This window comes from Mustela nigripes, chromosome 7, assembly GCF_022355385.1.
Source record: "Mustela nigripes isolate SB6536 chromosome 7, MUSNIG.SB6536, whole genome shotgun sequence".
In the NCBI taxonomy this organism is placed as follows: domain Eukaryota; kingdom Metazoa; phylum Chordata; class Mammalia; order Carnivora; family Mustelidae; genus Mustela; species Mustela nigripes.
Genome location: NC_081563.1, coordinates 126,159,572 through 126,185,224, shown reverse-complemented (window position 1 = coordinate 126,185,224; position 25,653 = coordinate 126,159,572). Strand labels below are relative to the sequence as shown.

Genomic DNA, 25,653 nt, shown 5'->3' with positions numbered 1-25,653 from the left:
CGCCGCGCGCCGACCCGGAAGCGCGCCGCGGCGAGCTGCTGGGTTTCCATGGGAACCGCAAGGCGCGTCTCGCTGGGGTCCCGGACTCCTAACGGCTCCGTGAGCGCGGTTGGCCGGGGCTTTGCTAGGGCGGGGCCGGGCCTCCGGTGCAGACTGTGGGTGTTTGGACCCGGGGATCTTTCCTCCCGGCGCAGGCTGGTGAAGTGCGGGGCAGGAGGAGGCGGCGAGCACAGCGGCGCCTGCAGTTCAGTCTTTGAAAGCGGTAGAGTCGGTCTAATGCGGGGACACAAAACCCAACCCCAAGAGGGGGTCTGGCCCACAGGGTCCTTCTGGGGCTAGGCCCCAGGGGCTGCCTATTTTATCTGAAAGCATCATAATGAAGGCTGGGTGGACTCCCCAAGCCCTAGGGAGCTGGGCTGCTCTTTCCAGACTGGTGATTCTGGGATGGGCAGAGGACGCAGGGGTTTAACAGCTGTGGAGTTCCTCAGAGCTCCCCTTAGCTCTGGCTTAGAGGTGAGATGTTCGTGAATAGAACTGGATCGATTTATGGGTAGTAGAGAAAGTTATTTTTACCAGGTCACAATATGGGGTAGTAAAAAGTACGAGTTTTTCATGTAAAAGGATCTGACTTCAAATCCAGGATGATATGGTGATTAAGAACACTGACTATGGAATTGCGCTGCCTGCCTTTGGTCTACCGCCTCCTGTGTGACTTACGTTTCTTTCTGTGCCTCAGTTTCCCCCATCTGTAGAGCGGGGATAATAGTACCTAATTCATAGGGTTGCAGTGAGGATTAAATGAGTCAATTCATATAAAGCACTTAGAATTGTGGTGCAAGTAAACCCTCGAGCAATGCTATCGTCGTTACTATTATTGAATTCCAGTAACCACCACTTACTAGCTTTATGACCTTGGGTATTCTTTCTCAACCCCTCTGAACCAGTTTTATTACCTCTGCAAGGTTATTGTGAGGACTAAAATAAACAATATATATAAAACGCATGTTCATCGAATTGTTGGTAAGTCAACAAGTGTTAAATATATCCATGCTCCAATATCAGCCTTAAAACAATAAGGCAACTCTTTAGCACCAAACTCTTTGGCTCTATTAAGGAGATTTTTACTTTAAGCCTTGAATTTCCTCTGCTCTATAATCTTACGGGCTAAGCAGTCCCAGTGGATACCATGAAATATCATGTCTGACCAAAGTCATAAGCAGGACAGATAATTCAAATGAAATAGAGGAAGAGGAGATGAAGAAAGGGAGTATAGATGGTCTCGACTACTTGAGTCATAGCAACTTCTTTGGGTTCTGTGAACTAGCCTTCACACAATCAAAAAATGACCTGTATGGGCTAGACAGATGAAGATGCAGGTATTGGTGCATTTGTACTCATTCTGAACAAACTGAAATATGGCTTTACTGTAGGTTTTTTTTCATGGTTTCTAAGTAGTCTGCTCCCTTCTCTGTTTTCAAGGTTGCTAGGATGAACAGGAGCCACACTACATTTTATTATCTGTGGTTATTATTAAGTTGCATCTCTGGTCCTCCCCTCTGTCGCTTTGGCTGCAGCTGTGTCCTTCCAAAGCCCTTTAGGGCTCCCTCTGATCTTGTATCCAGTGGCCATCCCTCATTTCCCCCAACTACCCATCAGGTTCTTCTTCATTGTCCACGGGTGTTGTGTATGTTCCATTACAGACTTTGATCACTGTCATCACTGCCTTTGGGAGTGCCAGGAATTTTCCCACATACCAGCAACCAGTCACTTTTCTTCTTGTCAGGAGAACACATCCTTGGGGGAATATTGCAAAAGGGAAGACTTTGGGGCTGGGTTTAGGGCAGTCTCCTAGTCCTGCCCGTCCCTTGGTGGGTGCCCTGGGCAAAGGTGTACACCTCCCGCCTGGACTGAGCGCTCCTCTCAACTCTCGGCGCCGTCGTCATGCTGAGCTGCCTCTTCCTCCTGAAGGCCCTTCTTGCTCTTGGGTCCCTGACCTCCTGGGTGGCTGCAGGAGAGCATGGTGAGCTATTATTTGGGGTCCCCGACCAACAGTAACAGACAGTGACCAAGAAGAAGACCTCCCCTGTCTCTTCCTGGAGTGAGAGTCCTCTTTGTGGAGATGGTCATCTCTGTAGGACAGGACTGGATGCATAGCTTCTCAGGACAGCCGGAATAGGTCTTCCTGGCTTTCTCTACCCTCTCTGGACAAGGAGGTAGGCCTTCCAGTCTGGCTTAATAGAGGTTCTGGCTTTTCCCTAGAGCTCCTTAAATGTGAACAGGATCACACCAACCTTTCCCTCTCTTTATCTGCAAAGTGGCCCGACATTCAGTAGTGGTGGGCAAGTGTCAGGGGTTGTGTGAGGGGAGGGGACAGCAGTGGGAGAGCTATCTTGGATAGGAATGTTGGCAGAGGCTGAAGAGCCTTGAAGTGCTCGGCTTCCATTCCCCATTTCTTGAGGCTTAGCGGGTCACCTCAACCTCGTGGGACATCTTTTGCAGTGAAAGCAGGAGAATGCCCTCCTGATAAGCACCCGTGCAGAGAGCTGTGCCAGGGGGATGAGTCGTGTCCTGCTGGGCAAAAGTGCTGCAGCACCGGCTGCAGTCGTGTCTGCCGAGGAGGCCTTCCAGAAGGTATGTTGGCTGGAGGGACACAATCCAGGTGTGCTCTCTGACCTTGCCTCTGGGGTAGAAAGACCCAGAGAGCCTCCTACCTCCTAGATGGGCTCTGGAAATGAAGCTTGTCTGCAGCATCTCTCCCCGGTTTGGGGGTTTCTTCTTTAATCATGCAACCCCCAGCTCTTTGTCCCCTATCAGAAAAGAAGACACACTGATGATCTCTGCCTTTTGTTTGCACTCAGGGCTCCCGTGAAGGCTGGGGGGCCAAACTGTGAGGGGGAGCCTGTTAGAGGTAGTGATCACAAGAGTAGATCTCAAGCCAGGGAGACTTTTCTTGCTGCAAATAAGCCATAAGCCACTCTTTGTAAGCGTTAAGCTTTTAAGCCACAATTTCCTCACCTGTAAAATGGGGATAATGGTTTGTACTCTTGGGATTGTTATGAGGATCAAATGAGAGGTTCCTGGCACAAGGCAAACTCAGTAAATGTGAGCTCTCATCATTGTTATTGTCTTTGCCTTAGCACCAGGGTTGAGTGTCCTAAAGAAGCTCAGGTCTTCCTTCCTTTCTTTGATTTTCCCTTTTGCTAAATCTGTGGGAGCCACTGGTAGATAGATAGATAGATAGATAGCCTCTCTTTCTCTCTCTCTTTTTGTGTGTGGCTGTCTCCCTTTTTCCCTACAGGGAGGAAAGGAGATTGTCCCAGGGCTGTTCGGAAACAATCCTGCTTCCAAAGGTGCGTCACTGATGAGACTTGTCCAGGTACAGAGAAATGCTGCACGTTTGGCTGCAACAGGCGCTGTGTGGTCCCAGTCACTAAACCCAAGCTGGGTAAGAAATATTGCCCCGGGCGTTCCTGGGCTCGCTGGCCTGCCGTCTCCTTTCTCAGATAAGCCCACACCATACTATTACTGGTTTTTCCTTACTTTGAGCCACAATAATTGCCTGCCAAATTCTGAGAAACTTAAGAACAAACAAACCACAGACAAAAGGTACCCCAGCCAGGATGATCTGTGGCATGGGATCCAGGCAGGCAGAGGAGGCTGCCAGCAGGGAGATCTGTGGCTTGTGGCACTTTCTGCTCTTGTGCTTGCCTCCTCCCCTGGCTCCTGAGAGGCCTCCAGAAAGTATTAGAAATTGACAGTGTCTCTCCGTGGCTTGTTCCTTCTCATGTCCCTGTCGTTTCCAGATTTTTATGGTTAATTTTGCTTGTTTGTGCTTCCAAATAAATTTTATTATGATATTGTTTCGCACTACCCCCCTGCCTGAAGATATGGAAGCTGCTTTTTTTAGAGAGATGTTAGATATAGAAATTAATTTCAGGGGGGCACCTGGGTGGCTCAGTGGGTTAAGTGTTTGCCTTTGGCTCAGGTCATGATCTCAGGGTCCTGAGATCGAGTCCCATGTTGGATCCCTGCTCAGCAGGGAGTCTGCTTCTCCCTCTCCCTCTGCCCCTTGCCCTGCTCTTGCTCGCTCTCTCACTGTTTCTCTCTCAAATTAATAAATAAAATCTTAAAAAAATTAACTTAGGGACAACGGACATTTTTATGTTGAATCTTTATGTCTTTGCATTGTCAAGGTATGTTTGGTGTATTTCAGGGTGTTTTAGAGTTTTAAAATACTTCTTGATAAGTTAATGCCTAAGTTTTATTTTTTCTTCACTGCATTAAATGGGGTCTTACATCACACCTTCCATTATGTTTCCTAAAGAAACTGGAACCATTCTCTGTGAGTGCATGTGGCAGCTATTCCAGTAGAAAAGCTTATATTTTGGTCATCAGAGAGCTGGGTTTAAGCCTGAGGCTCCCCGGTTACCGGCCGGCAAGTCCCTGGTCAAGTGTCTTCTGCTTCCCTGGGCACCTTTCCCTTCTCTGTCAAATGGAAAGAATAAGCCTTGGACGTTGTAGTAAAGGTTCAAAGTATGGAAAGTATTTAGCCCTCAGTGGACATTGGCTTCCTTCCTGTTGCCTGCTAAGTTGGGCTTCCTCAGGAGTGCGGTTGCTAACCAGCCCCTTTTATCAAGAACCAGGATCGCTTTCTCCTCCTCGGACCTCTTCATCTTGGAGACCCTGGAACTCCGCAGCATGTGTCCGCCTCTTTCCTCCCAACCAAACCTCACCAGGTAGCAGCCCCTTCCCTGGAGCCCGTGGGGCTGTCTCTGTCGGGCTTCAGCAGCTCGTTCGGGCACCCTGCCCATAAGAGAGAATAGAGGGTTGTCTTCCTTGCCAGGACTCTTTTGGTCCAGTTTTGGAACCAGAGCCTGGGAACTTGTGTCAGGCCAGTCACTCACCGCCAGCCTGCAGGGCCCAGCACAGTCTTCCAGTGTGTGAAGCTGATGGCCGAGTGACAGGGGCTGAGGGACAGGCTGGCACCCAGGCCAGGCCCTTTGTGAGCAGCTCTGAGCCCTGGCCAGGCCAAACAGTGGGATGGTCAGGTCGCCCGAGGGCTTGGGGCAGACACTGGGACCTGCCCCGTGTGGCCTCTCTGGTCCTGGCCTTTGTCTCTGTAAAGTGGAGATGAGTGTACTTACCTCAAAGAGTGATAATGTCCTTTGGGCAGCTAGAACAGGATACCATGGACTGGGTGGTTTATAAATAAAAGAAATTTATGTCTTAAATTCTAGAGGCTGAGCAGTCCAAGGTTAAGATGCCAGCATATTCAGTGTCTGGGAAAAGCCAGCTTCCTGGTTCATAGACTGCCATGTCTTCCCCAGGACCTCACACGGTGGATGGGCGCAGTGCAGGCAGTGTCCTCTTCATGGGGGCTCCCCTCTCACGACGTCGTCACCTCCCAAAGCCTCCATCTCCTAAACCCATCACACTGGGGGTCTGTATCATACACTTTGGAAGAATTTATATTTTATTTATTATTTTAAAGGATTCTATGTATTTCTATGACAGAGAGACAGCAAGAGAGGAAACAGGAGCAGGGGGAGCAGGAGAGGGAGAAGCAGGCTTCCCGCTGAGCAGGGAACCTGATGTGGGACTCAATCCCAAGAACCTGGGATCACGACCCGAGCTGAAGGTAGATGCTCAATGACTGAGCCACCCAGGTGTCCCAAGAAATGTCTTTAAAAAGCCTTTAGAAAACCTGCCAAATAACATTCAGCAGCTTTTGCTGTGATGCCCAGCACCTCTCTGTTCAGATTCCCTCCCCACCATCCCAAGTCTGACTTGTCTGTCCACGCCCCCACTTTCTCCCTTGCTCACTACCTATTGAGCCTCTGCCTGGCTGGCATACATGTCCCGTGGTGAGCAAGGCCGCCGTGGTTAAAAATACTGGGCACCAACCGTGATGAGGGCTGCAAAGGGACATCAAAGCGAGCTGGAGAGGAGGTGTCCTTTCTTTCTTTTTTTTTTTTTTTAAGATCTATTTATTCTTTTTCTTTTAAAGATTTTATTTTATTTTATTTGACAGACAGAGATTACAAGCAGGCAGAGAGGCAGGCAGAGAGAGAGAGAGGAGGAAGCAGGCTCCCTGCTGAGCAGAGAGCCTGATGTGGGGCTCGATCCCAGAACCCTGGGGTCATGACCTGAGCTGAAGGCAGAGGCTTTAACCCACTGAGCCACCCAGGCGCCCCAGATTCTATTCATTCTCGACAGAGAGAGATCACGAGTAGGCAGAGAGGCAGGCAGAGAGAGAGGAAGGGAAGCAGGCTCCGCAGAGAGCCTGAAGTGGGGCTTGATCCCAGCACCCTGAGATCATGACCCGAGCCAAAGGCAGAGGCTAGGAGGTGTCCTTTCACCCTGGAGGATGAGCGGGAGCTGCCCCGGCCAAGGCTGGGAGTAGGGAGGAGCTCACTCTCTCAAGGGATTGAAAGGAGGTCAGTGGGGTGGGAGGAAAGGGAAAGAGAAGGAAGGGGCTCCACTTTGGGAGAGTCCAGACTTCCGGTTAGTCTCCAGGGCTTCTGTCTAAAGCTTTGTTCTAAACGTACTGGGAAGCCTCTGTGGGGCTAGTAAAAGCAGGGAAGTGAGGTCCAGTCTGGTTTTCATTTTACTTTATTAAAAAAAATCTTTCTGGGGCGCCTGGGTGGCTCAGTGGGTTAAGCCTCTGCCTTCGGCTCAGGTCATGATCCCAGAGTCCTGGGATCAAGCCCTGCATTGGGCTCTCTGCTCAGCAGGGAGCCTGCTTCCTCCTCTCTCTCTCTCTCTGCCTGCCTCTCTGACTACTTGTGATCTCTCCCTCTCTGTCAAATAAATAAATAAAATCTTCAAAAAAAATCTTTTAAAAAAGATTTCTTTATTAGGAGACGAAAAGTAAAGATTTGTTTATTTATTAGAGAGAGAGAGAGAGAGAGAGAGAGAGAGAGAGAGAAGGAGCACTGGAGGGGCAGAAGGAGAGGGAAAAACAGACTCCCTGTTGAGCAGGGAGCCACCCAGTCTCCCCGTGAGTGAGTTCCAGCTCTTGTTCTTGGGTAATCTTCGTGGACTGTAGGGAATCACAATGATGTGGCTTGAAGGACCACATCATCGGTCCTGGTGCTGGGAATTTGGGACCCAGTTCTGCCATCATTGACCACAGGCCAGTCCTGCTCCTTTTCCGGATGTCTGGCTGTCTGGCTGTCTGGCTTGGCTGGCTGTTTGCAAGAGGAGGTATGATGGCTCAGAGGGCCCATCTTGGCTTAAGAAGTTTTGAGATTTCACTTTTCTATCAGCATCACTGTCCTTCTCTCAAATATAGTGGAAGGTTAGAGCTGGGGCAACAGTAAAGCCCATGTCTCAGTATTTCCTGGGTGTCAGGTTTTTATTCCACTTTTTTTGTGTGTGATAGCTTGGGTCTTGGGATAGGGGCATATAAAAAGAGTGGGGATGACCATTCCCATTCTGACTCTCATTCCTCTTTCTCATCCTGGTTAGATTCCTGGTTAGATAACCATGAGGTGCCTGGAAACCATGTGGCATGAGGAACTGAGCTTACCTAGTTTGGGAAATCTGAGACAATGAGAGGCAGAGGGTCCTGTCTGGGATCATGGTGCTAGTCATGTTTTCACAAGGTTTCTGGGCATAGGACAAGGACTGATGGACATCCAGATTTCAGTTGCGTATAAAGTGTTAAAAGTGGGGTGCCCAAGTGGCTTAGTTGGTTAAGCAGCTACTCTTGATTTTGGCTCAGGTTGCGGTCTCAGGGTTGTGAGATGGACCCCTGCATCAGGCTCTGTGCTCAGCACAGAGTCTTCTTGAGATTCTCTCTCTCTCTCTTTTCCCCTCTGCCTCTCCCACGTGTGCTCTCTCTCCCTCTCTCTTTAAAATAAATAGATAAATGAATCTTAAAAATTGTAAGGATGGCATAGTCTGGCTTGGAGGCCATCAGCTCCAGTGTTTGAGCTGAGAGTAGGGAATTATTTGGCAGGAGTTCCTGGGGGATGCAGTGGTGGTCATGGTGGGTACTGGTCAAAGGGCATGTGCTCTGACCCTCAGGGCTTCAGCCTGTTCCCCAAGAGTCCCTTTACAGTGTCTACTATTTGACAAAACTCCAGGGACCTCAAGGAAGCCTAGCCTGGAAGAGAGTAGAGGTTTCTCCATGCCTGGTCCTGGGGATGAGGAGGAGCAGAGCGCTCCTGGCATTAGTCACTTCAGGGCCACGCTCAGCAAAATGATGACATCTGGGAAGGGTGCTTCTCTGTGTAGCTCCACAAGAAGTTATATTGCTATGTTTTTCCCAGCAGAGATTTTTTTTTTTTATGCCCAGCCTTCTCAACTGTGGGATGAAAGGCTTTGTTCTTTGTTAAATAGATTTTAGTGTTTGTCAAGTAGGTGTGGAGGTGTGGAAAGGCACATCTGGCAATTAGCGTGACCATGTGTTCTGGATAAAAAACCAGATTCGATGTGTTCTGACAATGGCAGAGATTCTTTGAAATAGGGACTGTTCAGGAAAATCCCGTGATGCCGGGTTATTAGACCCTGACTGTCAGCTGCGCATAGCCTCCTGGGAGGCCAGCACTGGCTTTTTTCCATCATGGCGGACTTCCCAGGGCAAGCCATAGACAATTGTACTTACATGTCCCAACTCAGAGGCACTGGGCCAGTCCTGCTTCGGTTTTCCACAATGCCTTTAATAGCCTGTCGCTTCTTTTCTCCACTTAAAGAAGCTGAAATAAACACTGAGATGAATGAGTCATGGTGAGGCAGTTTGGTTTGGATGTGGGTTCCTAGGGTGTGCCTGCTCCAGGGGACCTGGCCCGGGGCCTGCGTGTTTTAAGGATGGTGTAGTACAAAGAGTGCTTCTTGCTTGCAAACCGAGAGGCTGAGTTTTGTCCTGCTTTGCCACTGACTCACTCTGTCGTTCTGGGCAAACCCCTTCTCTTCTTTGAGTGTCGCTATCTTCAGAGGGGTCGTGAAGGGACACATGGTGGATGTGCCTGGCTGTAGGCAACAGAAAATTAACAAAAGAGGGGTTCCTTTTTTCCTCACATAACAAGAAGTCCTGAAGTGGGGACCAAGGCTGGATGGTGGCTCCACGATACCGAGGATGAGGTTACTTTTTTTTTTCCTCCCCCTTTGCCTTCCTTGGTTTCGTCATACTTGTTGCCTCGTGGTTGAAAGAAGATGGCTCTACCTCCCTGGGTTAGCTCTGTCTTTGCACTGGAAGAAAGAGAAGTCAGGGCGCAGTTGGAAAGGTGCAGTAGCCAGGTCAAGAATGCACAAGTTTTTCCAGCTTCTGTCCTAGTTTGTGGCCACTCCTAGTTACAAGGTAACTTGGGGAAGCAAAGCTTTGCAGCTGGCTGGGCTCACTGCCTCTCCAAACATAACTGTGGTTTCATTAGCAAGTGCTTCAGTTGTCCACGGCTGTATAACAAATACTTCCCAAACTTAGTGGCTCAAAATAACAACAGTTGCCTCTTTCCCTTGGCTGTTTGGGTTGGCGGGGCTCACCTGGGCCGTTCTTCTGCCCACATGGCAAAGCTAGGTCACTCATACAGCTGGGTGCAGCTGGGAGCCCAGCGGGGAACTTGACGGTGGCTGAACCGGGCGGGATGCGTCTCTGCATCTAGCTTCTCTCTCTTTGGGGCATCTCACCATTCTGGAGTTGAGCTCAAGCTTCTTCATGGCATAGTGGCTGGTTTCCAAGGCGGGGGGTGTTTTAAGGGGACAAACCCCTATCAAGCCTCTGCTTGCATCACACTTGCTGGTGTCCTGTTCGTCAAAGCAAGACACACAGTCCAGCCCAGAGACCATATGGGAGGTGTGGCTCCCTGGGGGCCACCACCATAGGTGTCTACCACGGGAAGGAGGGAGGGACAGTGAATGTGGGGCTGGCTGTAAGTCTGTTTGCCACAGTGGGTTAGATCTCCATAGTGTTTTCCAGATTGTGAGTCTTGAGATCACTTTAGTAGTCGATGACCAGCATTAAAAAAAAAAAATAGAAATAGAAAGACTGTAAAGTACATATATATATGCACATAAATACATATTTTAAGCAATCATATGGATTAACACGTACGATGAAATATATATAATATAATAAAACTCAAGAGTCACAGTGAAAATATCCAGGAACACTGGGTCTGAACACCTCTGGGTCTCATGCTTTGGTTCTGTGGCAGAGTCTGGTGGTGAATGTCCTGCTGACCCCCTTCCGTGCGAGGAGCTGTGTGACAGGGACGAGTCCTGTCCCCAGGGGCATAAGTGCTGCAGTACCGGCTGTGGCCACTCATGCCGTGGAGACATTCAGGGAGGTATGTTGGCCCTTCGGGGAAGGGATTCTGAGTTTTAGGGTGGGTTGGGGAGGGGGCCATCTGTGGCCTTCTGGTCTTTCCCTCCCTGGGAGGAGTCAGAGTTCTCATCCCTCCTGTCCTCCTAGACCCAGCCCAAAGCCACCTCACCTCTCCTGGGGCCCAGGGGCCCGCACTGGTGTTGAAAGAACTCGGGGAAGGCAGTGAGTTAGAAGGAAAAGTCCTAAGACTGGAAGCCAGGTGGTGTGGCGTCTGGTCTTGGTTCTGCTGCTGACCAGCTCTGTAACCTCAGGGAAGCAGACTTGTCCTGAGGCAGTTTCTTCATCTGTAAGGTGAGGGAGTTGCCCGAGGTCATGGTTTTCTGACCAGATTCTTAGCAACAGATTCACAATAGATAAGAGCATTCCTGATCTGATTTCTTTGTTTCAACAGATGTATTTTTAAACGAATCCATATTTTTGAATGCTCCTTTCCTACCAGGCACTGTAGAACTCCAGAATTATTGGCTCAGATGCTGTTTTTATTTATTTATTTATTTTTTATTTTTTATTTTTATTTTTTAAAAAGATTTATTTTTTATTTATTTATTTTTTTTTAAAGATTTTATTCATTTATTTGACAGAGAGAGATCACAAGTAGGCAGAGAAGCAGGCAGAGAGAGAGGAGGAGCAGGCTCCCTGCTGAGCAGAGAGCCCGATGTGGGACTCGATCCCAGGACCCTGAGATCATGACCTGAGCCGAAGGCAGCGGCTTAACCCACTGAGCCACCCAGGCACCCTAAAAAGATTTATTTATTTATTTATTTGATAGACAGAGAGCACAAGTAGGCAGAGAGGCAGGCAGAGAGGCAGGCAGAGAGAGAGAGGGGGAAGCAGGCCCCCCGCTGAGCAGAGAGCCCGATGCGGGCCTCGATCCCAGGACCCTGAGATCATGACCTGAGCTGAAGGCAGAGGCTTAAACCGCTGAGCCACCCAGGCGCCCCTCAGATGCTGTTTTTAGACAACGTGTAGATTCGCAGGTAGTGTCAAGTTTCTGAAGATAGATTCTTGTCCTTATCATCAGGGAAGGGAGACAGATCAAGAGCTGTAATGAATTCTGATGAGAGGAGCACCAAACCTTGTCTGGGTGGCAGATGGAGGCCTCCTGGAGGAAGGGACACTGAGAGGCCCAGCCATGGGGGTAGGGGGTGGGGAGCTCCGTGGCATTCCACGCAGCCCCACCCACAGAGGTATGGAACCCAGGGACCTCCGGGGAACTCTGTGGGAGACCATTTGAAAACTGCTGGTCCAGAGGTTCTCTTTACAGCCCCACTGATTCTCAGAGCCTCTAACTCCCAGGTTTCCCAGGCAGATCTTTGGTTAAGATCTGGTTACAGTCAGGGATGGATTCGTCTGGAGCCTCTGAGTCTCAGTTGCATCCAGAGTCAGTGGCGCTGACACTCCGGTCTCTACCTGTTTCTGTTGACCCCGCAGGGCGGGGTGGTGAGTGTCCACGCCTTCTGGTGGGCTTGTGCATTGTCACCTGCATGATGGATGAGAACTGCCGGGCCGGGGAAAAGTGCTGCAAGTCAGGCTGTGGCCGCTTCTGTGTCCCGCCCATTCTGCCAGTGGAACTGGCCACAAACCCCAACGGGACCCTCAGCCCTGGTTCTGCCAGAGGTGAGTCACGGCCAACCTCATTGATAAGAGCGTGCTTGACTGCTGTGTGTGGAGAGCACTGGCTTAGCTCCTTCGTAGGAGCCTTCAGAGGATCAAGACAAAGTTCTTGCCCTGGAGAGTCTGGTGGGAGAGAAAGATCCAATGCCCCAGATGGGAAACCTTTATATAGACCGCATGGGCTTCTAGGCTCTGAGTGGGTGTGGCTCTTTCTGCCAAAGTAGGATTGGATCTGGGCCCTAAAGACTAGGCAGGATGTGGCAAAGGGAAGAAAGCACAGAGAACATGCTGGACAGGTGGTCTGGTGGTGAGCAAAGGCATAAAGGTGGAATGTGTGTGACACACTTGGGGACCTGGGTCGGGATGGGGCGAGAGTGAGCTGTTTTGGTGCTAGGAGATACAAGGTTGACATCTGAGTGAGTCATCTTCACTGCCAGTTTGGACTGGATTGTCTGGGAAATGGTGCCATCCAAGGCTTTGGGGAGCCATGCATGCCCAACTTCTCTAGGGTGGGGGGAAGCCAGAGACAGGACAGCACAAGTGTGACCTGCGGCTGCTTCTTTCTGCAGGGATCCTGGTGCCGTAGTTGTCGTGATTTGTCCTGAGCTGCTTTGGTGATGACAGGGGCGCTTGTCCTGGCTGCCAGGAGAGAGTGATGTCCTGGAGCTGTGACCCTCCTGGGGGCTCTCATTGCCCTCTCTGCTCTGCTTCTGTTCCTGCTGTGGCCCTGAGCACGGGAAACAGAGTCGTGGGTTTGGGCAATGGTGTGCGGTACTGCTTTTCCCCAATAAAGACTGTACTGACCTTCTTGCCTGTGCTGTTGGAGGGCCAGGACGAGGAGAGAGAGCTAGGGGGTCTGAGCATGGCTGCAGGATTACAGGACTTAAGGCAACCCATCCTTTCCGAGAACACTGAAAGTGGGGGCTTCCCCGCTGGTGAGGGTGGAGGTGGGTGGGAGTCAGTCTCTGCTGATTTGCCATAGATTTCTCTCTCAAGCCTCGGGAGTGGGACCATCAGGGCTCTTCTTGGGCCTGCTGATCTTTTAATAGAGAATGTGAGCTGGGGATGGAACTGGGGTGGGAAACTAGTTTACTATAGTTTCTTGGATGGTCCCACCTTGGATCTCCTTCTCTGGGGGCCGGCCCTTGGCTCCAAGACAAGGCAGTTTGTCCCCTTCAGGTAGCTTTGCTATAGGGAAGGGTTGCCTTCAGGTTCTCAGAATATAAAAGATAAAATAAATTTTAAAAATGCATGCAAAACGGATCACGTTCTATATCCTGGAGAAATTTATGTTATCACATTATTTTGTAATGGGACACCATGAAAATAGCTAATTTAATTAGTCGTCTCTTGGTGAACATGAATCCCTGTACATATAAAGGTTGGCCTTCTCTTGCAGGCACATCTGATCTGGGGAAATTCTTTGTGGTAGAATTCTAGTTTCTCCAATAAAGCCTGATCCCCCCTCCCCCCGGAAAAGGCCCTCAATCAGTGTTTGTTGAGTGACTGAAAGAATGAATATAATTCCCAAGTCTGTCTGTAAGAGATTTGTTGAGCTTTGAGTATTAGAAAACCCACCAAACAGTGGCTTCGTCAATAAAGACAATCTAATTTCCTCACATCGGAGTGTGGAGAGAGGCATCCACAGTGCTAATGAGGAGACTCCTTCCTTCCTTCCCCGCCAACCTCAGCGTGCTGGCTTTTGTCCTCAAGACGGTCCCCTCACGGGTGTGGGACCGTTGTGCAGCCCTGGACGTCACAGTAGGAAGGTCTGTGGAAAGGGTAATGGTGAAAAGACCTTCCCCTCAAATGCTCTCTCCTTTTAATGACAGAGACCATCTTCCCTGGAAGCTGACCCCTGCCCATGTTTCCCTCATCCTCTCATTGGCTGGAAAAGCAAATGTCTGCAAACAGGAAGTGGAAAATGTGACTTCTTAGATGAAACGTGCTTCATCCTTGAGGCTGAGGGAGGGGCTCACCTGGATTTAAAAAATTGAGATTCTATTAGCAAGGAAGGAGAGAATGGGGGAAGGAAGGAATGAACCTTGTGTGCCGTACTGGGTTCAAGGACGTATGCATTCAAAATTTGGACAGAAATTTCTAAGCAGGCAGGACTTTTATAACAAGTGCTCACCTTGAATATTGCAAAAATGTTTTTTTATAATTCCCAACTCAAAAAAACAGAAAAAGGCAAGTTACAACTTAAAAAAAAAAAAAAAAAACCTTCCAGGGCACCTGGGTGACGCATTTGGTTGGGTGTCTGACTCTTAAATTCTGCTCAAGTTGTGATCTCAGGGTCGTGAGATTGAGCCCTGTGTCGGGCTCTGAGTCTGCTCAAGACTCTCTCTCCCTGTGCCCCTCCCCCAATAAATAAATAAAACTTTAAAATTAAAAAAAAATTTCCATCACTGTTGTCTTTTTGTGCCCCCTTTCCCTCTGGTTTCACACTGGCCTGTGAAATTCCGGTTTCTACTGGTTCGGAACACTCATCTCTTTGAGAAGACATGTCGGCGTTTGATCTGAAGAGGAGCGGCTAGTGTGAGCCTCGCAGTGGCCATCCTAGGGACCCTCAGGGTCCCAGGCTCATAGTGCAGGGACCTAGGAGGACCTCCCGTGTCCGTGTAATTGGCTGCTGAACAATTTGGTAGGTGGTTCTTCCACTGTTTTCCTTATCGTGTTTTTGTTTATTAAAAAAAGAGATCATACATGGACACCATCTAAAAAATCAATATGGAGAAGCTTTCAATGAAAACAGCAATCCTGGGATCTTAAACTGTGGTAGGATGATTTCCTGCTGGGGGTGGGGGTGGGGCTGGAAAGGAAGGTGTGAGTCCCAGCCCAGCTCAGGCTGAGCACCAGAGAGATGGCCCTTCCAGATCTTTCCTCTTCATCTGGGGCAGCCCACCCTGTCCACATGGGAGCAACGACATGGGGTGGGTGGGGGGGGGAGAGATTGAGAGAGAGAGAGAGAGCTCTCGAGAGCAGAGCAGGCGCATGAACCAAAGGGTTGAATTTGTTTTTTTTTTTTTTTTGTTTTGTTTTTTTTTTTTTTAAAGATTTTATTTATTTATTTGACAGTGAGAAATCACAGGTAGGCAGAGAGGCAGGCAGAGAGAGAGGGGGAAGCAGGCTCTCTGCTGAGCAGAGTGCCCGACGCGGGACTTGATCCCAGGACCCTGAGATCATGACCTGAGCCGAAGGCAGCGGCTTAACCCACTGAGCCACCCAGGTGAATTTGTTTTTGTTTGATTGTGTTGGAGTTGGAGGTCAAAGGTTGAGATGGGGCCAAATTCCGTTTCTCCCTCCCCCTCTTCTGGGCCTTTCTAGGCCTCTTTTCCTACTGTTGTACCCTAAACCAAAGAAGCCATCAGAACCTGTCCTTCCTCAGTTTAAGACCATTTCAGCCTCAGGCCTGGGGAAGCAGATCTCAGAGGGCCCTTCTATTACAGATGCCCTAACCTTGCACCCTGAAATTAGCTCTGACCAGAATGAAAAACCACAAACACGCCCCTCCCCAACCTTAGCTTCCTGCTGGCTCACCTTGGGGGGTGAAATCTGAAACCAGCTCCCTATACACAGAGGGCATGGTGAGATGAAGAATGATCACTCCCTATCAGCAGGTGGCAGGTGCAAGGGAACTTAAACAGGATGCTTGTCTTGGGGTCCAGAAGCCAGCAGATCTCAGCGCCTGACCACCTGAACCTTAACAGTTTACAGAGAGACCTTTACAGGGCTGAGTCCCATGCACCGGCCAGAACAACATCTTGATCCCTCAAGTCTACATCCTTGAAAATGGCTCCCACTATGGGAACAGTGAGTGGCAGAACATTCCAAGGACAGGGGATGGGGAGGAACCCCCAACTGCTCAGGGCCAGCTTGCAGGTCAAGTGGCAGTCATGTCCTCTCCAGGACCTCCTCCGACCCTTCTGCCCAGTGGGCAGGAATTTCTGGGGCTCTGACACATACTAGTCCTCAAACGTGAGTCCTCTAAGACCTGTTCTTTGACCAGAGTCAGTGGGTTTTGAGCTCCCCACTTCTCCATCCCTTTCCTTGACCATCAGGTGGTGGAGACCACAGGTGGCACATGTGTGTGCTGCCTCAGTGACATCATGGGCTCTGCATCCTCTCCCTGCTGCTCTTCTGGATCTTTCTCTCTGCGGAGCATAATGTCATTGGTAAGTGAGACAAGAGGGGTGAGGTGCAACCCGTGCCCCTGGCAAGGGGGTGTTCTTAAGGGCTACCTTCCTTTTCCTACCCAAGTTAAGCTCCCTTGCCAAGGGCATTGGTGCTTAGAAGGCCAGTTTCCTATAGATTCCCAAGCATTGGAAAAGAATGAAGAAGCACCCCAAAGAGTTAACAGCTAACCCTTACTGAGCACCAACTATGTCCCAGGTGCTGGGCTAAGAACTGGGCTTGCACAGCGGCCCTGGCAAGTCCTGTGTCTTTCACATGAGGAAACAGAACACGCCCAAGGTCTCAGAGTGAGTTGTGGGGCTAGTTTGTACCTCGGTCTGTATGCTTCAACAATTTTGATATTTTACTTTCTCTCGCTATAAAACGGAGGTAGGCAAGTGATTTGGGATCAGCTGTGATATTTTTGGAAGTAAGGAATAGGAACAGGCAGGGGAAACTCTGGGTTCCAGTCCAGATTGGCTGCATGAGCTAGGGCGGGCTGTCTTTTTCTCTATAGGGAAAGGCAGGGAGAGGGAGAGAGGAGAGACAGGAAGGCAGAGAGAAGGAATGGTAGGGAGTGGTGGAGGACGGAGGAGGAAGGAGGGAGGGAGAAAAGAGAAGGAGAAGGGGACACAGAGAGACAAACATTAGTTCCTCAAGAGTCACAGTCCCTTCCAGCCCTGAGACCCTGTGTCTGGCAGAGCAGGTCCCAGGTGGGAGGAGCTTGGCCCTGGATATCTGTGACCTATTCATACTCTCCCTTTCATGCTTTCTCATTCATATTCTGGTCACTCTGCCATCCTGGTCCTACGGACCGGCCATCAGAGAGCAGCTCTTGAATCGTTTTCTTCCAAGAGTGACCTTGGGTCCCCGCTCCAGCCTGAGCCAGGACCTTGTGCAACCAAGAGGGGGAAATGAAATGCAATTTGTGAGAGGGGACAGAGCCCAGACTGTGAAGATGCGGTGCGGGTATTCAGCGAAGGTTCAAGGTCTATTTGGAGCGGTGGGGAGCTCAGATGCTGGGCTCAGCTGCATCGGGGACGCTTGTGGGAACAGCAATGGGCAGGGAGTTTTGAGTGGAAAGAATTCTTGGCTGGGTGCCTTTACTCTTAGAGCCACCAGAGGGCAGCAGAGGCCTAAGTCATAGACCGCTTCCAGGCCAGAGAAATGCAAGGATTGATACTCTAGAAGCCTAGTTAAGGGGAAAGTTCAGTATTGTCCGAGTTCCTCCCAGATTTTTCCAGTCACTCTGAGAAAAAGTTATACTTTTTTCCGGAGCCCTACTGAATTGCGCTTTATCAATTCCGAGACCTAACATTATGCTCTCCCTTTTCATGCCTTGTGGAATGATCCTGCCCTTTAGGTAACCCTCTCCTTGGGGACATGATCACATTGTATCAGTGTTTCTTGCACAAAGTCCCAGGTCAGGAGAAAGTTTCCCTCTGGCCATGAGCCATTCTGAGAATGGGCAGGGAAGTGACATAGCTGGCCTCTGAATTTCCCTCTGAAATGAGAGATTTCCTCCCTCAGACATTCCCTTTGAATTGGCCCCAGTGAAAAAGTGCTTTCCAGAGCCGAAGTTTCATTTTTGCCTTGGCTACTGGGGAGCCAAGAGTTGGGTTTTGCAGTGAAGCCTGGGTTTGAATCTGGACCCTTCTGCTGCGTATTAGCTCTGTGCAACATGAGCGAGGACAATCCCATTATCACGTTACCCACCTCCCAGGACTGCTGAGTGAATATATATATATATATATATATATATATATATATATATATGTTAGAAATCACTTAGCACAGAGCCGGACACAAAGGCACATCCAGTGATGGTTATTCACGTTTTCTTGAAAAAACGAATCTCTTCATGATCACCCTCTTTTTTTACCCTCTTGGCTCTCTTCTACTTTTGAATGTCCTCAGCCTCTAGAAGTCCAATGCGCTATCCATTGCGCCATGGAGCCACCACCTTCTCTTCTAACTTTGGTGTAATGATTTCCAGTTTCCTGTTTCCTGTTCCTCCAGTCCTGTTCAGCAGATGGTGTGGTACACATACAGGAGAGGTAAGCATATGTGGAACGCTTGGGCAGAAAGAAGCTTCTGGAGCAGCGCTGTCCAAGAGAAATATAATGCAAACCACCTGTGTAACGTCAAGATTTCTAGTGGCCAAATTAAAAAAGTAAAAAGTTCGGTGTCGCCTCAAAAAGTTAAACACGGAGTTACCATAGGACCCAGGGATTCTGCTCTCAGGTCTATAACTAAATGAATGGAAAACAGGTGTTCAAATCAAAACATGTACACAAATGTTCATAGAAGGCCCTTTGCGATAGTCAGAAGGTGGAAGCAGCACAGTTGCCCATCAGGGCATAGGATCAACAGATAAATGGATCCATGGATAAACAAAACAGAATGCAGCCTAGCCCTCCAACGGAGTAGTCTTCAGACACGGAAAGGAATGAAGTATTGACTCTTGCTACAGCACGACGAGCCTTGCAAACACTGTGCTCAGGGAACGAAGCCAGACACGAAAGGTCATCTCCTGTATGCTTCCATTCATAAGAACAGTCTAGGACAGGCAGATCCACACAGACAGAAAGCAGAGGAGAGGTTGCCAGAGGCTGGTTTTAGAACAGAACTACTGAGGGGGCTTGTCAACGTGCAGATTCCCAAATTCCATCCCAGATGTTTTGGCTCAGTAGGTGAAGGGTGGCGTGGGCCAAAGAAACTGCTGGTTTTATTATTATTATTTTTTAAAAGATTTTATTTATTTATTTGACAGAGAGATCTCAAGTAGGCAGAGAGGCAGGCAGACTCCCTGCTGAGCAGAGAGCCTGATGTGGGGCTGGATCCCAGGACCCTGAGACCACAACCTGAGTTGGAAACAGAGGCTTAACTCACTGAACCACCCAGGCGCCCCTATTTTATTATTATTATTATTATTGTTATTATTATTAAAGATTTTATTTATTCATTTGACAGAGAGAGACAGCAAGAGAGGGAGCACAAGCGGGCGAGTGGGAAAGGGAAAAGCAGGCTTCACGCCGAGAGCCTGGATGTGGGGCTGGATCCCAGGACTCTCAGATCATGACCCGAGCTGAAGGCAGAGGCTTAATCCACTGAGCCACCCAGGTGCCCCTATTTTATTATTTTTTAAAGCTTTTATTTATTTATGAGAGAGAGAGAGAGAGAGAGAGAGAGAGAGACAGCACAAGTAGGGACCCTGAGGCTTTAACCCACTGAGCCACGCAGGCGCTCCTCTGTTCAGGTTTTTAATTTCTTCCTGTTTCAGTTTTGGTAGTTTATATTTTTCTAGGAATTATCCATTTCTTCCAGATTGCCTAATTTGTTGGCATATACTTGCTAATGAGACTCTCTTATAATTATTTGTATTTCTTTGATGTTGGTTGTGATCATTCCTGTTTCATTCATGATTTTATTTATTTAGGTCCTTTCTCTTTTCTTTTTGGTAAGTCTGGCCAGGGGTTTATCAGTCTTGTTAATTCTTTCAAAGAACCAGCTCCTACTTTTCTTGATCTGTTCTACTGTTTCTTGATTCCTATATCATTGATTTCTTCCCTAAACCTTATATTTATCTTCTTCTGCTGGATTTAGGCAGCAGAAGGATCCCCTTCTTTTCCTGCTCTTTTAGGTGTAAGGTTGGGTTGTGTGTTTAAGACTTTTCTTGCTTCTTGAGGAAGGCCTATATTGCTGTATACTTCCCTCATAGGACCGCCTTTGCTGCATTCCAAAGGTTTGAACTGTTGTGTTTTCATTTTCACTTGCTTTCATGTATTTCTCAAATTCTTCCTTAATTTTGTTGGATGCCTGGGTGGCTCAGTAGGTTAAGCATCTGCCTTCAGCTCTGGTCATCATCCTGGGATCCTAGGATTGATTTCCAAATCAGGCTCCTTGCTCAGCAGGGAACCTTCTCCTCCCTCTCCCTCTGCCTGCAGCTCTCCCTGACTGTGTTTACTCTTTCTTTGATAAATAAATAAATAAAATCTTTAAAAAAATTCTTCTTTAATTTCCTGATTGATCCATTCATTCTTTAGTAGGATGTTCTTTAACCTCCATGTATTTGTGGCATTTCCACATTTTTCTTGTGGTTGATTTCATGCTTCCTAGAACTGTGGTCTGAAAATATGCATGGTATGATATCAATCTTTTTGTATTTATTGAGGCCTGATGTGATCCAGTATGTGATCTATTCTGGAGAATGTTCCACATGCATTCGAAAAAAGTGTAGGATGAAATGCTACAAATATATCTGTTAAGTGCATCTGGTCCAGTGTGTCATTCAAAGACATTGTTTCCTTGTTTATTTTCTGCTTAGGTGATCTGTCCATTACTGTGAGTAGGGTGCTGAAGTCCGGTACTATTATTGTGTTATTATCAATGTGTTTCTTTATGTTTGTTATTAATTGATTTATATATTTGGCTGGTCCCAAGTTAGGAGCATAAATTTTTACAATTGTTAGATTTTCTTGTTGGATAGATCCCTTTATTATGACCTAGTGTCCTTCTTCATCTCTTATGACAGTCCTTGGTTTAAAATCCAGTTTGTCTGGGGCGCCTGGGTGGCTCAGTGGGTTAAGCTGCTGCCTTCCACTCAGGTCATGATCTCAGGGTCCTGGGATCGAGTCCCGCATCGGGCTCTCTGCTCAGCGGGGAGCCTGCTTCCTCCTCTCTCTCTCTGCCTGCCTCTCTGCCTACTTGTGATCTCTCTCTGTCAAATAAATAAATAAAATCTTAAAAAAAATAAAATCTAGTTTGTCTGATATAAGTATGGTTACTCTGGGCTTCTTTTGATGTCTGTTAGGATGATAAATTGTTCTCCAATCCCTCACTTTCAATTTGGAGGTGTCATTGAGTCCAAAATGACTCTCTTGTAAAGAGCATATCAATTGGTCTTTTTTCCCCCATGCAATCTGATACCCTATGTCTTTCAATTGGAGCACTTAGTCCATTTATATTCAGAGTAATTATTGAAAGATATGAATTTAGTGCCATTGTATTATCTATAAAGTCGCTGCTTCTATAGATCATCTCTGTTGCTTTCTGGTCTTTGTTATTTTTGGTCTCTCTTTCCACACAATGGATCCCCTTTAATATTTCTTACAGAGCCAGTTTAGCATTTTACAAATTCCTTTAGTTTTTATTTGTCTTTTGAAACTCTTTATCTTGCCTTCTATTCTGAATGACAGCCTTGTTGGGTAAAGTATTCTTGGCTTCATATTTTCCCCATTTAACACACTGAATATATCCTGCCAGTCCTTTCTGGCCTGCCAAGTCTCTGTGGACAGGTCTGGTGCCAGCTTTATGTGTCTACCCTGGTAGGTTAAGAACCTCTTGTCTAGAGCTGCTTTCAGGATTTTCTCTTTATCCTTGTTATTCGCAAGTTTCACTATAATATGTTGAGGTATTGATCTATTTTTATTGATTTTGAGGTGAGTTCTCTGTGCCTCTTGGAATTGAATGCCTGTTTCCTTGTCCTTATTAAGGAAGTTGTGATTTGCTCAAATACACTCTCTGCCCTTTTCCTCCAGCTCTTCATCTTCTGGGACTCTTATAATATGCATCTTATTTCTTTTATGGAATTGCTGAGTTCCCTAGGTCTACCTTCGTGATCTCATAGTTTTCTTTCCTTCTTTTAAGTTTCCTTATTCTCCATAATTTTATCTCATATATCACAGATTTGATCTTCTGCTTCATTCATCCTCATTTTTATGACACCACTTGGGACTGCATCTTGGTAATAGCATTTTAAAATTTTGGTTTGAGTAGATTTTAGTTCTTTTATTTCTATAGTAAGGGGTTCTCTGTTGCTTTCTATGTTTTTTGAAGCTCAGCTATTGTCTTTATAATCATTGTTTTAAGTTCTAGTCCAGACATCTTATTTACATCCATATTGATTAAATCTCTGGTAGTGAATACTACCTTCTCTTCTTTCTTCTGTGGTGAATTTCTTTCTCTTGTCATTTTATCCAGAAAAGAAAAGAACAAAAAAGAAAGAAAAAAAAAAAGCAACAAAACAACAATGACAACAACAAAAAAACCAAAAAACCCTAGATCCTGGGTGTGTTTTGGTCTGCTGGTTAAAAAAACTAGATCTCAAAATAAGAAAGAAAGAAAAAATATATGAAAGAAAAAGGTACATATTTATATGTCAATTATTTTATTATATAGAAAATAAAAATACATACATATATGCTTATATATACATAAGTAAAATTATTATATTGCATATAAAATAAATAACAATGAAAGGAAACAAAAAATTAAAAAATACATAAAAATAAAAATTAAACAAAGTAAAAAATAAGAAAATAACAAAAAATAACACTAAAAGACTAAAGAATAAAAATACAAAGAATGCTATATACTGTTTTCCCCAAGAGCTAGTTTTGCAGCCCTCTATGATCAGTAAACTTGGTGCCAGCCATTTATTTGTGCTGGCCTTCTGGGGCAGGGGCATGTGGGGGCCGGGGACGGGACTTGCCCTGGTGGAAAAGCGCCTCCAAGGTGCAGGAGGCCGGCTCCGTGTAAGGGGCTCCAGACTCCACTAGATGGCGCTGTTTTTTTCTCTCTGAAGGTTTTCGGCTCTGATGGGCGGAATGAATATGGCTCTGCCTACTCTCTAGCCCCGGAGCTGAAAATTGGCACCCACACTCTTCAGTGAGCCTTCACAGAAAAGCGATCAACTACTCTTGTCTCCCCGATTTCTGTCTGAACTGTCAGAACTCTGTGTTTGCCTGGCCTGTGACTGAGCCCTTTTTTTCTCAGTCATGTAACTGAGTTTCAAAACTCCAAAATTTAGGGGCTTCCTTGGCTCCTTGCCGTGCTCTTCCTCCAGGGATTGGCAGGGGGTGGGGGTGGGGGTGGGGTGGGGGGGTTGGGGAGAGGGTCTCACCATGCTCTGTCTTCTGCTGGACCCCCTAGGAAAGCGACTGCAGGACTGTGCAGTGGTTCACAGTTTATGGCAACACAGCGCAGAAAGCTGGTTCCTATACTCTTTCTCAGCTGGCTTCCCCACTCCTATGCCTGGGAAGACTGCCGCACTCAGGTACGACCTGTTCCTCTTGGGACCCCATGGGTCCGGAGACACTGATATCCCACCTGGGATTCCACCTCACTTTGCTACGTGAGCACCTCCAAGCCAGGCACATTACCCGCTGTAGCAGACTTCTAAAAGTTCCGATTTTGCAAGCACTGAGGATCTCTTGAATGACAGGCAAATTTGTTCCACATTCCAAGATCTGCTGCACCAATACCTTCTCTTTGGGGGGCTCTTGGAAAGAGAAACCAAATCATTCTTAAACTACTTTTAATTTTGTCATATATAATGGAATTTTTTCCTTTCAAATTTCTCTTGTGATCAGATAGGACCTTGGGAAGAGACCAGACTCAAGACTGTAATCATTTCATTCTGTCTTTGGTGTGTACCCCACTCCCTTGATTTATGTTGTTAACTATGTCCCCCTTTTACCAGGGATCATCCCCTCAAAATATCTCACTTGAATTTAATGTGAAACTCTTGTGGGTTTCTTGTGGATTGATATTCTGTGTTACTCCTTGGGTATGTAGTTCTGTAGAGGTCCGCAAATGTATGGCTCTTACTGATGCTTATGGGCACTTGTGAATATCTTCCTTCAACACCACAGACAGCACACACAAACCTTCCTCTTAGAGGTAAACTGAGGACCGAGTGAGAACAAAACTTGGACAATCCCTTGAGCAGCCACAAGAGATTTGAACATCTGAGGCTAAAATGGACGTTGGGTAAGAATTGTCTTTAGAGGGCACCTGGGTGGCTCAGTGGGTTAAGCCGCTGCCTTCAGCTCAGGTCATGATCTCAGGGTCCTGGGATTGAGTCCCATATCAGGCTCTCTGCTCAACAGGGAGCCTGCTTCCCTCTCTCTCTCTGCCTGCCTCTCCATCTACTTGTGATTTCTCTCTGTCAAATAAATAAATAAAATCTTGGAAAAAAAAAGAATTGTCTTCAGAGAATATTTTACTTATAGTCATTCTTTGGAACACTAGACTATAGTTCTGGAAGGATTTTCAAGGAAATTACACGCGAGTCCTCTTTATTTAACACTGTGCTTCACATAGTCAGGGGGAGGAAAATCTCCAGAATCCATGAAGGGGCACCAGATAGGTTATATACATAATGCTAGACCTAGAAAAAAGTTTTCTGTGGATTCAGAATGGTCTGGAATACTAGACTTCGGCTCAGTACCAAGAAGCTGACCTAGAATGTCCGTGTATGGATTTACCCTGGGCTACAGTGCCCCCTACTGTATATGGTCCTTAGAATACTGGTAAAGGCTGCTCATATCGCTGGACTCCTTTGTAAGGCTGGGTCCTTGGTGAGAATATGAATAGAGCAGTCAGGGCAAAGGGGAATGACTCTCCATACTCTGACTATAGAAGTTCAACTTGGTTCCAGATTTGCAGCTTCCAGGTGTAAAGTCACAACTTCTATATTGCAGGTATCCGGGGGCACTGGAGACATTTCCCTAGAATATGAGCATTGTTGAGGGTTTAATGCTCACTGATTTGGGCAGATGAAATAACTTAATGATGATTATTTTAGTGCCATTGCATGGAAATCCACTGGGATCAGTGAAAAAATACAGAAGCAAACCAGCTTTGGCAGGTCATATCAAGGAGATATCAACAATAATTGCTTTTATACAGGCTGAGTCATTACATTACATGGCTAGTATCCTCTGAGAGGTCACTTGTGGTTTACACTGGAAGAATCTGGGATGAGAAAGACAGGTGAATTTAGACCAGGCCTGACATACAGGAATTTTTCAGTTGAAATTTTATATATCTAATTAGTATGAAAGGCAAAGCCGGGCAAGGAAATTAAGCAAGAATTCTGAATTTGAAAATCTTCCAGTAATAGTTCAATTTATTTACCCAGAATTATTTTGGTATACTTTTGCATAAAGAATATTCCTTTTTCTTTGTTTCTTCCTTCTGTCTTGTTAAGCATCCTTTCTTCCAACAGTTCTGTCTCTGTTAATAAATAAATGTAGTGATTGTTATGGTCTTTGGTAGAATCCACGGGTCCTTTATGTCTCAACAGAACTTCAGAGATGTTTTTAATTCTTTTATCTGTCCTGATCCATAATTCATTTATAAAATATTAGTGAGCAAATATAGTGCTATACTCCAAGGATATACAAATTAATAAACTGAGATCTTTGCTCTTGAGCCTGACCTATTGTGTAACATTCACTGTAGATACTGAACTATCCTGCCAACTCTCACTGCTTCTCTTTTAACTGTACAACAATAAAGGTTGGATGGGAACTTAAAGACCTGAGGCCATCATGGTAGTAGTGAGATGCTGTGTGGAGAGCTGGGGGGTCTGGATGTATGTCCTACTTCTGAATGAGCTTGGTAAGTCATTGACCTTCCCGGACTTCAATTTCCACAATTGCAAAAGGGTTTTTTTGGACTAAATGATTGAGACATTGAAATTTGTGCCTGTGACTGATTGTCCCCAACCTAGGTAAAATCCCTTGTCCCAT

The 25,653-nt window shown here is 46.9% G+C and overlaps 1 protein-coding gene across 7 annotated transcripts; it reads left to right on the top strand.

The window, feature by feature from the left end:
- Positions 1-4: 4 nt before the first annotated feature.
- WFDC3 (WAP four-disulfide core domain 3) lies at positions 5-12,866 on the top strand. Of its 7 annotated transcripts, none has more exons than XM_059407099.1 (8): positions 169-513; positions 1,784-2,020; positions 2,500-2,631; positions 3,299-3,445; positions 4,638-4,736; positions 10,158-10,289; positions 11,759-11,944; positions 12,511-12,866. In XM_059407099.1, exons 2-8 carry the CDS (start codon positions 1,942-1,944, stop codon positions 12,525-12,527), a joined length of 792 nt encoding a protein of 263 aa, XP_059263082.1. In that variant the 5' UTR covers positions 169-513; positions 1,784-1,941; the 3' UTR covers positions 12,528-12,866. The 7 variants fall into 7 exon arrangements, with proteins under 7 accessions (XP_059263080.1, XP_059263084.1, XP_059263081.1 ...); XM_059407100.1 differs by having other exon boundaries at positions 202-244; XM_059407097.1 differs by lacking the exon at positions 1,784-2,020 and having other exon boundaries at positions 5-244.
- The last annotated feature ends 12,787 nt before the right edge of the window (positions 12,867-25,653 follow it).

Bases quoted from the DNA above. Each gene is read 5' to 3' on its own strand.
- WFDC3 (XM_059407103.1), top strand. From the start codon at position 49: ATGGGAACCGCAAGGCGCGTCTCGCTGGGGTCCCGGACTCCTAACGGC. The intron at 2,632-3,298 runs GTATGTTGGCTG...TTTTCCCTACAG, and splicing joins CCGAGGAGGCCTTCCAGAAG to GGAGGAAAGGAGATTGTCCC. The intron at 4,737-10,157 runs GTAGCAGCCCCT...GTTCTGTGGCAG, and splicing joins TCCCAACCAAACCTCACCAG to AGTCTGGTGGTGAATGTCCT.